Source organism: Monodelphis domestica, chromosome 4 (assembly GCF_027887165.1).
Source record: "Monodelphis domestica isolate mMonDom1 chromosome 4, mMonDom1.pri, whole genome shotgun sequence".
In the NCBI taxonomy this organism is placed as follows: domain Eukaryota; kingdom Metazoa; phylum Chordata; class Mammalia; order Didelphimorphia; family Didelphidae; genus Monodelphis; species Monodelphis domestica.
The window spans coordinates 352,939,460-352,955,398 of NC_077230.1; the positions used below are offsets into that span (position 1 = coordinate 352,939,460).

Sequence of the window (15,939 nt, forward strand, 5' to 3'; positions counted from 1 at the left end):
GAAATACTTATATATTCATGGTGACCTTCACATGAATATTTAAGGTCCCAGAGAAAATTAGCGTGAGGTACAAAATGATGTATATTGATAGATATATCCACTGTGTTGATTTGTTTTGCTTTACTATATTTGTTAAAGTGAGAGTTCCTATTTAGAATGTAGAAATGTAAAAGAAAAATACTCAACATGAAAACACACAGAAGAGAACAGAAAATAGTTCATGAAGAAACAAAAATTAATAGAATAATTTTATTAATCTCAGGTTCATTTTAATGTGCACTTTAAAAATCATGAAATAAATTGCTTGGTTTCATATCGTATATACTTTATTGTTTTTCTTTGTATATTGGAATACTTTGTGTGTACCACCAATGATTGTTTACTTAACAATTTTAAAAAATTAGTATTAGTAAGTTAAGGCAAATATTCAAATTGATTCAGTCTGACCTTGCTATCTGTATCCCTCTCCTTCAAACCTTTCCAATTTCCATTCCGGATTAGAGAGGGTAATAGTTGTTGGTCAATTTATAGGAATAGTCTTAGTTTCAAGAGAATATGAAGCACAATTAAAGAATTTCAGCATCTACAAATAAAAAAAAATTCAGGACATTTACAAAACTAAACAAACATGTGAACAGGGAATGTTTAAGTCCTCATAAGATCAAAGAGAGATAAGAGCAGGACAGTTAAAAGGGGATGTCTTCCTAAGAAAAGGGTAGTTTTTGTCCAGGAAAGACATCAATTTCATCTGCCAATTTGCCAAGAATATTTGTTACAGTACCCAAGGCATAAGAGTTATAACAGGTTTTTCACTTCCTTTGACCAAAATCAAAATGGGTAAACTTTGAAAAACAATATACAGTATTTTTAAGTGTGAGCTTCATTGTTCTTTGTATGACCATCATCACGATTCTTTGTAACATATCCTACATTCTGCTAATATCTGACTTAATAATTCAGAAATATGGTGTAATATTCTGAACATCCTTTACTTTGTTTTCAGTCAATATTCTTTTATCTTCCTCCTCTTATTTTGTCTGCCAGAGCCTAAGAATGCGTGTGCGGATCTGATGAGTTTTGATGCAATAAACAACAGGATTGAGTACAGGTGGGACCAGAAGGTAAACATAGCCCATGATGATGTGAACCACAGGAGGGACATGCTTCCCAAAGCGGTGGATAATGGATACTCCCAGCATGGGGATGTAGACAAGCAAGACAGCACAGATGTGGGAGACACAGGTATTGAGGGCTTTGAGTTGCTCCTGATGGGAGGCAATACCTAGCACTGTGATCAGGATTCTCAAGTAGGAAAGAAGAATAAGCACAGAGTCTACACCGAAAGTAATGATGACTATGATGAGGCCATAGATGCTATTGATATGGTGGTCAGAGCAGGAGAGCTTGATGATATCTGGGTGAAGGCAATAGGAATGAGAAAGGATATTAGCCTTACAGAATTTGAGTCTCTTGATGAGGAAGGGTCCTGGCAAAATGACTGCAGTGGCCCGAAGCATGAGACCAAAGCCAATCTTGACAATGGTGGCATTAGTCAAGATAGTAGCATAATGGAGAGGATTGGATATTGCTACATATCGATCAAAGGCCATTGTCAGTAGGATACCTGACTCCATGAGAGAGAAGACATGGATGAAGAACATCTGAACCAGGCAAGAATCAAAGGCAATCTGACGGGCATTGAGCCAGAAGAGCTTGAGCAGGGTGGGCAGGGTAGTGGCACAGAGGCTGAGGTCACTGGCTACTAACATGGAAAGGAAATAGTACATGGGCTCATGCAGTGACTGTTCTTGCCACACCACCACCAGGATCAAACTATTCCCTATGATAGCAATGAGGTAGAGAACACAGAAGAGGACAGAGATCTGAGGATGTGAAGCCTCCAAGCCTGGAAAACCAGTCAGAAACAAAGGTCTAAAGTCACTGTTGTTGAAAGAATCCATTCTCGGAGAGGAGGATGTTCTGGGTCTCTGCAGAGAAATAATCGGGATTACTTCATCATTAACATCACTACCACTTCCAGCAAGCAATCTTTATTTGCCTTTGTGTGTCAGTGTGTCAGTTTCTCTGTTATGTACTCTCTTGCAAAATGTACCTGTGTTGTCTTTTCATCTCTAAATCATCAGAGACCTCAGAATTTTGTGAAACCCATCCTGATGACTTCACTAGAAGAATATTAATGTTAAAAAATTCCAGCTAAAATCACCTTCTGCAAAATGCCTTTCTTAAAGTTGCTGAATGCTAGTGCCTTCCCTCTGAGATTATCTCCAAGTTCTCCTGTGTATATCTAGTCCATACATACTTACTTGCATATTACCTCTCCCATTATAGTAGGAACTTCTGGAGGAGGGAGACGGTTTTTGTCATTTTTCTATCTCCAGTGCTTAATGCCATATCTGCAAGTGCTGGACAGTTACTAAATGCTTGCTTATTTGACGAGTTGAAAAGGATGTGCCTCTAGTTCAGGAAGAAGTTAGAGGTCAGTAAAAGCAATAAACTTTTTAGAAATTAAAGGCATCACTGTGACAGAGCCTGGCACTAAAGAAAAAGTGCCAGACTGAAGAATATGTGAAATTGATCACCTATACAAGGGTGGGGCCCCAGGAGTGGGTTCGGAAGGAGGAGAAGACTCTGGTGTGGAGAGCAGTGAGTCTCTCAGTTGGGAGAGGTGGAAAAATACTTTCTCCTGAGGGTTACCCATTTTTCCTGCTGGTAACTGGAAATTTTTCCTCCACCTATCTTGCCTCCTTAGCTAAAGCTGCTCTCCCCAATTCATTCTTATCCCTCTTGTCCCCTCTCCACTACTCAAGACCAAAAGGTCTCCCCTTGATCCATTTACTCACACTCAGCTTGGAGAACAAATAACTTTTAATATTAACTCAATCAGGTAATAGAAAAGGAATAACAGGCAGGGAAGAATGAGAAAAGGAAAGTGGGAAAAGGGGGTCCCTTTCTCTATCTAAACTTTCCTCCCTCCTTGAGTTTGGTGGGAGCTCAAGCCTTGGCAGCCTGATTCCCCTGAGAGAAAGTCAGGTTTACTCATGCCTGGACAATAGGAGCTGAGGTAAAATCTGTTCAGGTTTCTCTTCAGAAAGTTCCTTCATTTGGGAAGTGTTGCAGGGAACATGAAACTGAAATAGAATAATGCCCAAGAAAGCTAGCCTAAATTTGGGTTAGTTAGATCAGGGAGGATTTGTAAAACCTGTGAAATACAGGAGAAGCAGTTCTTTGTAGAACCTGGCAGTTTATTTGGGTGAATTTAGAATGCCTTAGAATTATTAAACCTATATATGAATTTTAATCTTAAGCCTAGACTAAAATATCATTAACCTCTAGAATCAACCACATAGGAATAGAATAATCAACTTACAATCACACATTAAGAAATATACCTACATTCATTACATTAAAAAAATCTCACTTGCACATATGTGGATGGCACAAACATCCTATATAAAATTTCACTCACATGCACCAAAATATTCACTCTTACCTGCACACACACATTAAACTTACACACATGCATGATCCTGTAATTCTGGATACCTGAGATCATTTTCACGGTGAGATGACAGTTAAGTATGTATCCTGTAAAGGAGAAGGTACCACCAAAAGATGGAAGATACATGGACAACTGGAAAGAACTTTGAATCAGAGACATTATGGGGAATAGACTTCCGGAAAATGGGTCATGTAAGATTAATTGTCGATAACATTAACTTTACATATAGGGAAGTACATTCACATGCACATTGGAATAAATATGCATCCACCATGACATATCTAGAAGACAAACAAATTTTACACTGACATTAGGGGCTGTGCTGTAAATAAGGACAACCCATAAATTGTATATGTGTAAATAGATCTCTACTACCAGAGGATATATATGTATATATGTATTTAAATAACATGTGACATATTTAAATGTGTAAAAATAACAGACATGTATACATGTAACATAATAATGATCTAATCCAGTAATATAGATAGAAAGGAGAGTTAAAATACTAACCATTAATAGACAAGGACAGAGTAGTTTAGGCTGGAAAAGGAAATATTTTTACTAGCAAGGTAACATTGGGACAGAATAAATCAGATGTCATTAGATTCAAGTTAAGATATATATATATATATATATATATATATAAATGTTAAGCATTGTTACATTGGAATTAACATTAGATAAGGCATAGGATGGTTCAATTTTACTTGAGTTAAATTTTATATTGATTGCAATAGGAATGACTTTTGCATTAGGAAATTGTTATATTGTAAAAATTTTGTTGGCACATAATCCTAACCCTCTTCCCACAACTCAGCCTTAGCATAAAATAGGACCTTAGATTAGCAAATAGACAGATTATGATAATTTATGTGACTGTTATCTATGAAATTATGTTTCTCATTTCCTTTGAATGCTTAAGAAAGCCACTTCTGTCAGATCTTTAATTTGTGTTTCCAAAAAGAATTTGTGGATCAATCTTTCATTTAACAGCAACTTGAAACTTTCTAAAAATAGCAAGTTCTCAGTAAATGTTTACCAATTAAAAGAATTTTCTCATATTTGATGTTTTCAACAAATCAAGCATTTTTCTTAACTTTATAATATATCTAAATTAGTCAACACACTTCTACAACTTTCAATTAATCATTTGTAGCCTTGATAAAGATATCCCATTCTTAGTAAATATATAGATTTCACATAATTGTTTTCATATTGTCTCTTTCATTGGCCTGTTAGTTCCTTTAGAACAGAGACTTTGTTTTGCATTTCTTTGAATCCCCAGTACTAATGCTAAAGAACTGCTATTAATTCCTTTCAAGTATCCAGTTGGTAAATGAGAAAGCATAACCCAAAAAGGGAACTTAGTTCTCCTGCCCCTTAAAAGAGCCTTCTATCCTAGTGTTGTTAATTAACTCTGTATATATTTTAAAAGGACAAGAAAATACATTGATTTCCTTCCCTCTGCACATTGGCAACTTTCCTTCTACTGGTAACATTTTCTTTAAGGTCTATTGAAATATATGTTGAAGGCCAAGTTAATATGAGAATGGGATTTATATAGTTTACACAATTATTGGTATTGTTTATCTAATGATTGACCACTTAACCAACTTCTTATCCCTGACTGAAACAAAAAAGAAAAAAAAAATAGGCTCAGGGTTTTCTGCCTGGTCTCTTTTGGTCCATCAGTCAGCCAGACTGCATAGCATCACATTGTCTTTCTAGCCTTTGGACAGGACATGTGGCAAAGAATAGAAAAATGTAAAATAGCCCTTGAACTCAGAAAGCCCACTCTCAGTCTTTCCTTCTCGGCTACAAATCTATTTACCAGCATATTTTGTTTTTAGGCATTAAGATCTATATTAAAATTTAAACTCTTCCTTGGACTCACTCTATGTATCTTGACAACTGAATGAGGATAGACTGGAATAGAAACAACCTTGAGGTTATATGGGCAACCAGTAGGATATTCTATTTGTTGAGGCTTTATATAATGAGAACCTGCCTCAATGTCAAGGTCCAGATGGAGTCATATGTGAATGATGTAATGAAGGTAAGATTCACAAAATTTGGCAATCAATTATATGTGGGCAATCCAGATAGAGAAGGGAGTTGAGGATGAGGTGGAAATTGGAAAAGTAGGTGAATGGGAGGATGCCTGTTCCAAATTTTAGAAGGGATAAGATATGCAGGAACAATAAGTTCACTTTTGAAGATGACTAATTTTGATTAATATGCTGCTGTATATGTGAGACAAGGTAAACAGAGAGATTAGTGCTAGGTAAGTAGATTTAGTAATCAGCATTAAAATGATTAATGAATATATGGAAGTTTATTAGTATGGAGGGAGATGAGAATAGAACTCAGAACAGAGATTTGGGCAAAGCATCCTTCCTTGCAGTCAAGAAATGGAGCAACATTACTAAAGAAGGTAACTAAGATGGGAGTCAATAGAATATTGCCACAAAAGAGTAGAGAGAATGTTTAAAGTAGAAGATGATTGTCAAAAATGTCAAAGGATGAAAAGAGGTATAAAGATGGAAACTGAGAAAAGGCCATCACATCTATCAATTAAGGAATCTTTAACAATTTCAGTTGAATACTGAAATTGGTAGTCAGATTGTGGAGATTTACATAAAAAGTGAGAGGAAAGGAAGTGAAGGCATCAGTTGTAGCATCTCAAGTAATTTAACCACAGAGAGAAGAGGTTGCAACATTTGCTGAAGCAAGAAAACAAAACAATAAAAAAATTGTTCCAAGTTGAAAAATTCCCCATGAGATATTTGCAATTTTTTGACAGGAATTTGCAAGAATCTAGACATTTGAGATAAAATCTGTCTGTACAGTGATATTATTTGAAAATGAATTGAACTGTAACCATGAGATATCTGTTATAGACAACTATTTTATCAACAGGAAACAAAAACTTTTCTATAATTTAAGACTGGGGCATTGAGCTTAAATGATTTATTCAGTATCATGTAATTAGTATTCATTAGAGAGAGAATACATGTAGAACTCATTAGCAATAGAAACAGTCCCTCAGCCTCCCCTATTCCCTATCAGACCAGAAAGTCCAAAGACTGTCCTTCCCATAGTTCCTATTACCCTCCTCCAATTTAAATACATAGAACACAGGGACATGAAGCTCAAACTCCAAAATAGCTGCTCTCTTTTCAGCACTCATCTCCAGTGATCAGACAAGGTAGATGAAAGACAAAGGTTTAAACACTTTGACCAGTGCAATGATAAAGGAAGATTCCAGATGACCAATGATGAATCATGCTACCCACTTCCTGACAGAAGGGAGATGGATTTAATAAGCAGGATGGTTCACATATTTTGGGGTGTGATCAATATGAGACTGGGAAGGGGACTTGTTGGTTGTATATAATTGTTAAAAACCCTTTCCCTAATCTCCCTTTCCCCAAAACTACTACCCTCGCACACATACTTTCATTTGGAAGGGGAAATGAGAAAAAAATGATTATAAAAATAATTATTATTTTAATAAAGTTAACAAAATTGTTTTAAAAGCATCATGATTAGTTAAGCCACATGCAGAAAGACCCCTTAATAATTCCATAATTTCCCATTCCTTAGACTTTAACTGGACAGCTACTTTCAGATGGGGAGTGCCTCTAGTATTAGAACACTCACCTGAAGAGTCAATCAGTTGGACCCCTTGAGGTAGCCAAAAATAACACAAGGAAATTGACCTTTTCAAGAATTGACACTATCTTCTTACAGCTCCTAGGGCAATGGCCTTTATAGCCATATTTGGTCTCTTACAGAAGCAAGGGGAAGTAAAGGGACTAGAGAGGAAAATGCAATTACATTTATAATCCCTGTGGTGGTGATACCTTGTTTACTGGTAGAATCATCTTGGGACAAGGGTTATTTTTTTCCTAAAATTGCTCAAAAATCACAAAACCTAAATTTGTTGGATCATAGAGTGACCCAGTCCTGTTAGTCTAATGAGACAAATAGCAGATTTTGCTTTGTCTAAAGATTCCTGAGATTAGTCTTAATCAGAAAAATTGGAGTTAGGTATGTATAAGAGAGAGGGAGGGAAATGTTGGGGAGACACCATGAGGACCTTGCTCAAAAGATTAATTTTCATAGCATTTTATATCTTCCTTTGGAATAGATCCAGTTAAAGGAAACTTCACAGAACTATTCCTAAGCATGCTATCAAAATAGGTAGTGCATATTTTTTTTAATTCTTACCTTCTTTCATGGAATTAATTGTGTATTGGTTCCCAGGCAGAAGAGTGGTAAGGGTTTGGCAATGGGGTTGAGTGACTAGCCCAGGGTCACACAGCTGGGAAATGTCTGAGGCCAGATTTTAACTTAGGATCTCCTGTCTATAGTCCTGGCTCTCAATTCACTGAGCTACCTAACTGCCCCCAATACTGCAAAATTTTAAAAAGAACATGGATATGAAGAACAACAGAATCTCATGTTTTATTTCATTTAAAATGACATGGTTGACAACTGTAATCAAGTACATTTTATTTAGTGTCATAGAAATCAATGGACCTAGAAAGAACAGCAATGGATAGGGTTATACCCAGATGTATGGCGATAATCCTTTATATAATTTTAAGAATGGGTCAGGCCCTGAATTCTAGACAAAACAATAGGCAATTCATTGTCAAGGTCATTTAACTTCTAATTCAGGCTCTTCTTCTTACTCTATTTTTGACCTTATCTATAAAATTAGTATTAGGAAAAGTTTAATTTTGGAAGCTGCTTTGAATTTTGAAATCTAATGATTTGGTTTTAATTCAATTTTTTTCTATCTAATTTTGGAATTTTTGCATTTACTTTTTCTGCTTTATTTGGCTGTGAAATTTTTATGCCCCATATATGATCAATCAATTTTGTATATGTGTTATGTGCTCCTTAAAAGAAGGTAATTATTATCTTAGCCTATTTTTTTTTCTATTTCTTACATACCTCTTTATGCTTCTCTTAAATTTGTTTGGACATCAAATTTTCTATTTATGTGTGGTCTTTTCTTCAGGAATGCTTGGAAATCTATTTTATTAAATGGTCATACTTTCTCCTGGGAGAATATAGTCAGTGTTTTTAAGTTGGTTATTTTTTATTGTACTACATTTGGTCTTAGCCAAAAGGCTGAGAAGCAATGGTTATTTTTATAGCAAACCTAGTTTCTATGCCTTCTGGAATATCAAATTCTAAGCCTTCCTGTCCTTTAATGTGGAAGCTGTTAGGTCCTGCGTGAATCCTGATTAGGGCTCTGTGATATCTGAATTGTTTCTTCGTATTTGTTTGCAATATTTTCTCATTGCCCTGGTAGCTCTTGAACTTGGCTATTATATTCCTGGGAGTCATCATTTGGGGATTTATTGCAGGAGGTGATTTGTGGATTTTTTAAATTTCTATTTTACCCTTTTATTCAAGAATATCAGACAAATTTCTTGGAAAATTTCCTATAATTTGATGTCTAGGCTTTTATTAATTTTTTTGTCAAGATTTTCAAAGAATCTAATAATTCTTAAACTTTTTCTCCTAGATCTATTTCCAGGTCTTTTTTAAAAAAATACATATTTCATATTTTCTTCTTATTGTTTTTCATTCTTTTGATTTTTTTATTGTTTCTTGATGTCTTATTAAATCATTAGTTTCTAATTTTAAGAGAATGAATTTTTTACTTGACCTTTTGATCTTCTTTTTTCATTTGGTTCATTCTATTTTTCATGGAACTCATTTCTTCATTGTTTGTTTGTTTGTTTGTTTATCCAGTAGGTCAATTCTGTTTTTAATAAAAAAAATTTTTTTCTTCTTTGGATTTTCATGCCTCTTTTTTCAGTTGACCAATTTTACTTTTGATATTTTCTTTTTGCATTATTTTCATGACTTTTGTTTCAGTTTTCCTCCATTTTCTTCCTATATTCCTTTGAAATGTCTCATTTGATTAAAAAAAATACTTTTTTGAGTTTTCCCAAGTCTGAAACCAATTCCCATTTTTCTTTGAAGTTTTCCATGTGGTTGCTTGGATCTCAGAGACTCCAGCTGTAAGGAGGAAAGTAGTTATTTTAAAAGGATTGGACTTGATTATTTAAGAGTGTGGTCACCAGGAATTTATATTATTCCAAAGAGATTTATTTACAATTTCATTACAAAGTGTAGAAAGAGTGAAGTAAAAAATCAGAGAGAGGATAAGGTAAGATATCTAGCCTAAGCACTAAGTAATTTAGGCCTTGGCGCCTGGCTCCACCCAGGTAGAGAGAGTTAGTTTCAGCTGGCCTCAGCAAACCCAAAGTCCTAGGGAAGTCTCTTCATAAAAATTCAGCAGTTAAGAGTCAGCTTTTTGACTCACCATGTGTCAGTTTAAAGGAAGAGATTTTAGAATAGCCTCACCAAGAAAACAGGGTCTTGGGTCCAGACAGCGTTCCAAAGAATGAAGAATTGTTTCTCACAGGAAGTAACAGCCCCCTTTAAAGATGCTCCTTTTGCATCACTTCCTGTGTCCTCCCCTAATTTTACATCTACCAATCACAGTTGACACTTTGTTTTAGGAATGCCCAGGGGCAATCAGTTGATTTTGATTCTTCACCCACTATTTCACATGTAGGTCATAGACCTTCCACTTAAAGTGTGAAATTGGGTGTTTATATCTTTGGTGATTAGATCTAAAATGGGCAGATTTCCATATTCACCTTTTAAGTAGGGTGTTTATGCTTATGGAGATTAAATCTAATAATAGATAGGGGTTATAATTTTATCTACACAGTCAGGGGAGAGTTAATTAACTTCATTGTTATTATAATCAGGGGAGAGTTAAATTTAATCTTCACACAGCTTTGTTGTTTGTCTCCATAGAAATTTTCTAGGATTAAGTGTTTCTATTGCTTTTTACAAATTTTCCCAGCCTTATTTTTGTTGTGGATTACAAGTTTCAAAAGATGCTGATTCCATCACCTTTACTGATGTTTTGTAGGTCTCAGCACTCAGAGTTGTTTTTTTTTCCTGGAGATAAGGGTTTCACCACTGCACAGGCTTGAAAGGTCCAAGTGCTATGGATTTCTAGGCCTTACTTAAGGCTGGTGCCAGGCCCTGGGAATTCAAGGGGTGGATCTGGGATGTGGGTGCTCTATTGTTGGTAGTATAGGGAGGGTCCTGCGACCCCAAAGTTGGCCTAGCGTCAGTCTCATTGAAATTGAAAAAAAGACATGAAAATCCAGCGAAAATTGACTTTCTCTCTGCTTACCTTTCAAGTTATACTTAGCAGGAGAGCCTCCAAATCTGTCTTGTATTGGTTTTTGACTCCTGTCATTTTGAGGTGCTTTTAAAAGATTAATTTGGAAAGATTGTCAGAGGGATTTCAGTGTTTGCTGGTAATCAGAAGCCTTCTTGGTTCTATTCCACTCCTATGCCCTTTAACATTGCTACCTTGTTTTTCACTGTGTAGGAGGCCAGGTCTCTTATTTTTACTCCTCCTATAGAATTCTCCAGTACCTTTAAGTGGGGTTTAGAGATCTAGGCATTGTATAAATAAGTCTAGCTCCCACCTCATTGGTTTTCCCTCAATTATAATGGGTTCCACTGAAGTAACTTCAGATATTTTAATTGAAGAAGAAAAAAAAAATTTAAGGAAAACAGGGTTCAATTTAAATATTATAAGGCTTCTATTTGTAGTAGGGTCAAGAATTTTATTTATTTATTTATTTATTCATTTTATGCCTGGTCCAAGAGCACAAAATTTTAGACATCTAGAATTCAGCTAATGCTAGAATCTGGTCCACTGCACCACAATTCCATTTAATCACTTAATTTCAATTCATTTTTACAAAGGAATATTGAGTTCAAAATATATGATAACAAATATACAAACTTACTCCTTTAGTACATAAAAAGGATACATATTAAACTTCACAAGTTGGGTAGAAAGTTTATATATTTGTGATTATGTCTTTAGGAGTATATATTCCTTTGAAAACACTAATTTGACTGTTAGTGGCTAAATGGAACTGAATTACAATAACTACTCCTATATTTGGGTGTTGGGGCACTACCAATAAGAGCTGGAGCCATTTGTACACAACCAATCATTTTTAAGGGAACTGGGAAAGCACCAATAGAGGGATGAAATATGCCATACTTAAACCTTTCAGGTTGTGAGGAACAGAGCAATTAGTATTACATCCTTTTAGGCTAAAGTAAATGAAACAACAAAAGAAAATTAGAAATTACTATAAAAATCCTGAGGCACTAAAGGATTTTTAACTTTGACTATAATTGTCTCATGGCAACAACATTGTCTTATTCTAAAGATCTGGGTGGGAAAAGAGGAAAAGGAAAATAGATACTAAAGAACTCCTAGAAAGGGGATTCTTTAGTAAATACATGAGAAAAAGTCAGATCCTTTTGATTTTTCTCTGAATGTAATAATTTTTTTCTTTTCATTAACTGAAATCAGGCTTCCCTCAAGTTCCAACCATTGCTCATCTTTCTGTTCTTTGGGGCCAAGCACACAAGCACAAAATATTTAATCCCTTTTCTACATAGAAGTCTTATAAACAAATAAATAAAATTTTACCCACATCCTCCTTCTTCAATGAAAAAAAATTTTTCTTGTTGTTCCTTGAATAGCTCCTACTATGGCACAAATCTGATTACCCTCTTCTTCATACTTTCTCTTTTTTAAATGTTCTTTGTAAAATATGGTGCCAATTCCTGAACACTATAGTATAGATCTGATTGGAACTTGGGAGAATAAAGTATCAAAGCATCATCCTAATTCCAGAAAAAAACCTTTATTAATTCAATTTATTATTATAATGGCTTTTATTTTTTTTGCTATCCTGTAACATTATTAACTTAAATGGGATTTACCATGCACCAAAACATCCAGAACTATTTTCATCATAACTGTCAGAGGCACACCCCACTTCCATTTTGCAAATGTGAAATTTATTCTTTTTAGCCTAATTGTAGTATATTTTGAAATTATATTAATAGGTAGTATTTGTATAGTACTTTAAGGTTTACAAAGCACTTATACATATTTTCTCAGTTTATTAAACCAATAATCCTTTGAGTTCAGAGCTATTGTTTTTCCTATTTTACAGGAAGGAAATTGTGACAGGAAGAGTTCAAATAACTTGCTCAGGGTCACATAACCAGTAAATGTTAAGATAAGATTTGAAATCAGATATTCATGTCTTAAGATCCAGGGCACTAACCTCTGCGCCACTTACCTACTATATTCATCTTTATTAAATTTCATTTTACTGGAATTGACTCTGTGTTTTAGCCTTCAAAGATATTCTTATTTTTCCTGACTCCGCTATCCAATAATTATATCTATTTTGGAAACTTCTGAAAGCTTTGTAAATATTATCTTTGTTTTCCTCAGATATTGATAAAAATGTTAAATACCAGAAGGTCAAGAGCAGGTTCCTGAAGACACTCCACCAGTTCCTCTACTCTCTGTAAATGTTCCCCTGGTATTTTCTCCATAATTTTCCCTCTCAGTCACTCACTTTACAATCTTCATTTATTACATCACCATTCTGACCTAAGTTTATTTTAACCATTATGATGAAAACACTTTTAAAATGAATCAAAAGCAATCTGGTCTCCTGTAATAAATTATTGTAAGCAAAACCACCTTTTCTAAAAGTTTCCTTTAAGGAGTTTTTTTTTTTTTAATTTTCTTGTCAGTGATGCTCTTAGTTGAGGTGTGGGAACAGATTTTCTTTAGTACCATATTACCCCATATTGCTGGATTGAGTTCTTGTTAATATTTTCCCTCTTCCTTCATGGATCAGGCTTTCTGATTACACAGCTGCCTTGGAACTGTCTCTCTCAGCAATGTTCTTTAGCATATAATAAAACATTACAAAACTAGTTTGGAAGCTAGCTAACTTATCTTGTTAGTATATGGTGCAAAATGAATGAGTTATTTGCTCTGGGCTAAGGATTGAGGGACTTGCAGATAATATAGAGTGTAAAGGTTTTCTGAAAATGATGGTCAATACTCATTTTTTTATGTTTCTAGATAGTTTACAAAACTAAACATATACATAAATATAAACAATAAGACATTTAAGTATAGCCATGCCTAAAATGTTTCAAAACCCAAAGAATGTTCTAAACTTTGTGATGCATAGATCTTATTGATCCCATCAAGACCCAGTCATGGCATTTAAAATCTTCCAAGCAGTGTAACTTGTCTACAGATTTTAGAGGAGCTTTAGTATCAGATAACAAGCTATGCCAAAAGAATTCTGTAACAATGAAGCATCTAGACCTCTGATAGACTCTACTTGATCTTTTCTTTTCATAATTCTCTCATTCAAAACTACACTCCTTCAGGAAATCTTTTCTGATTCTGTGCTCAGCAAATAATAGACACAATATTTTTTCCATGCATTCATTCATTCATTCATTCATTATCTTCTCCCAATTGACATTTTCCTCTAGTCTGTTTTTCCATCATTTACATACAAAAATTTGCATGTGTTTGTGTGGTTTTAAGCAACATAGGTATAGCATAGTACACAGAGTGCTGACCAGGGAGACAAGAAGAATTTGGTTCAAGTTCTACATGTAAGACAACCTGCATGATTGACCTTAGGTAAGACAATTGATCTCTTATTTTCGCTAGTTTTCTAAGATTATAAGTTTCAGAGTAGATAAAAATCTATTGTTTGTAGAATTAATTTCCTCGCTGAGAGTACTCTATACCAATAAAATCATAGGACTAATGTTTTTATGGTGTTCATAATTTATAATTGGTCCTAGTCTTTTTATTTTTGAAATCTTGCTTTTACTACCAGAACAAAGGACTTTTCTTCTTTATTATACTAGAAATTCCCTAATGGAGGGGGCTATACCTTTCTGACCAGAATAGAGAGCTCTATTTTTTTAATAAGTGCAGGAATTTTTCCATGAAGAAGGCCATGTAATTAATATCATACTAGAGGATTATATGTTCTAAATCTGATGAATATCTCCAGAAATGGTTTCATGTCACCTTCATGAAGAGAAGGCTTCCAGAAGATGGGGATTATATCTTTCCATTATATCTGGTAATAGTGATGATGTTCCATATTTTTAAAAAGGAAGACATTTCCTTCTTCATTGCATGATACCATTATGCCTTCCCAGCCCCTGGACTCAATGTTCTTGCCTAATCCTCATTTTGGCTCCACTAGACTGAAAAAAATGGAAGATCCTCTGACGTATCTGCTTTGTCTTGATAGTATAGACAATGGGGTTGACCATAGGTGGCATGAGAAAATGCAAATAGGAGAGCAGTACCCTGATACATGGTGAAGCCTGCTTTCCAAAACGATGGATCATGGACAGGCCAATCATGGGTGTATAGAAGAGTAGCACTGCACATATATGCGAGACACATGTATTCAGGGCCTTAAGTCTCTCTGTCTGGGAAGCAATGGTGAGTACAGCATAGAGGATCAACACATAGGAAGCCACAATAAGCATAGAGTCCATGCCAAGAGTGGAGAGTACCACAAAGAGCCCATAAGCACTATTCACATGAGTATCAGCACAAGCAAGCTTCATGACATCTGGATGCAAGCAATAAGAATGGGAAAGGTGACCAGTATGGCAGTAGGGGAGCTTTTTTAGCATGATAGGAGCAGGGACGTGTAGCCCAATACTACGGACGACAATTGCAAGGCCCAGGCCAGCAACTCGGGAGCTGGGCAGAATGGTTGTATAGCGCAGTGGATTACAGATGGCCACAAAACGGTCAAAAGCCATGGAGAGAAGCACAGAGGATTCCATGACTGAAAAAGTGTGGATGAAAAACAGCTGGGCTAGGCATGCATCTACCTCAACTTCCCGGTGGCCCAACAGGTAGATGGTTAGCATGGTAGGCAGTGTGGAAAAGGAGAGCCCTAAGTCAGTCATGGCCAGCATGGAAAGGAAATAGTACATTGGCTGGTGAAGAATTGTTTCTGATTTTACCACCCAGAGGATCAAACTGTTTCCAGCCACAGCAACTATATACATGACACACAATGGAATAGAGAGCCAGATGTACATTTCCTCTAGGCCTGGGAGGCCCATCAGGAGGAATGTGGTATTGCTATGATTTAAGGACAGCATAGTGCCCCAAGAGGGTGGAAAAATCCCCTGGAGAAAAAGAGAGTTTATTGAATTGTCAATGATTCTGGAATCAAAGGAGGCAACAAATTAAGAAGCTATATTATAAAAAGGTATTTTCAAACCATAAAGTCACTAATATCTTACTGACCCCATGAGGCTAACATTTATGACCAAGTAGCCTCCATACTTCAGGGAATGGAAGATTCTTCTATTAAAGTAAAACTCCAGAAAAGAGCAAGTGAGACATTCAGAATTAGTGATGATCCTATAAGGAAAATTCTATATATGTGGACACAATG

The 15,939-nt window shown here is 35.4% G+C and overlaps 2 protein-coding genes and 1 long non-coding RNA gene across 3 annotated transcripts; all 3 read right to left on the bottom strand.

Annotated features, from left to right (window-relative positions):
* Positions 1-1,028: 1,028 nt before the first annotated feature.
* LOC100021015 (olfactory receptor 51L1-like) lies at positions 1,029-2,209 on the bottom strand. The gene has a single exon (XM_001373270.3). The coding sequence runs from the start codon at positions 1,959-1,961 to the stop codon at positions 1,029-1,031; it is 933 nt and encodes a 310-aa protein (XP_001373307.3). The 5' UTR covers positions 1,962-2,209.
* A 6,884-nt stretch (positions 2,210-9,093) lies between these two features.
* On the bottom strand, positions 9,094-13,015 carry LOC107649160 (uncharacterized). The gene is made up of 2 exons (XR_008918259.1): positions 12,938-13,015; positions 9,094-9,568 (listed from the first exon to the last, which is right to left on the bottom strand). It is a non-coding gene; the product is annotated as an uncharacterized LOC107649160 (long non-coding RNA).
* Positions 13,016-14,264: 1,249 nt separating this feature from the next.
* On the bottom strand, positions 14,265-15,640 carry LOC100021046 (olfactory receptor 51G2-like). Its single transcript, XM_007491168.2, has one exon. It carries the CDS (start codon positions 15,638-15,640, stop codon positions 14,681-14,683), a length of 960 nt encoding a protein of 319 aa, XP_007491230.2. The 3' UTR covers positions 14,265-14,680.
* Between the last annotated feature and the right edge of the window lie 299 nt (positions 15,641-15,939).

What these genes read in the sequence shown, in the direction of transcription:
- LOC100021046 (XM_007491168.2), bottom strand. Translation starts at nt 15,640, where the DNA reads ATGCTGTCCTTAAATCATAGCAATACCACATTCCTCCTGATGGGCCTC.
- LOC100021015 (XM_001373270.3), bottom strand. Translation starts at nt 1,961, where the DNA reads ATGGATTCTTTCAACAACAGTGACTTTAGACCTTTGTTTCTGACTGGT.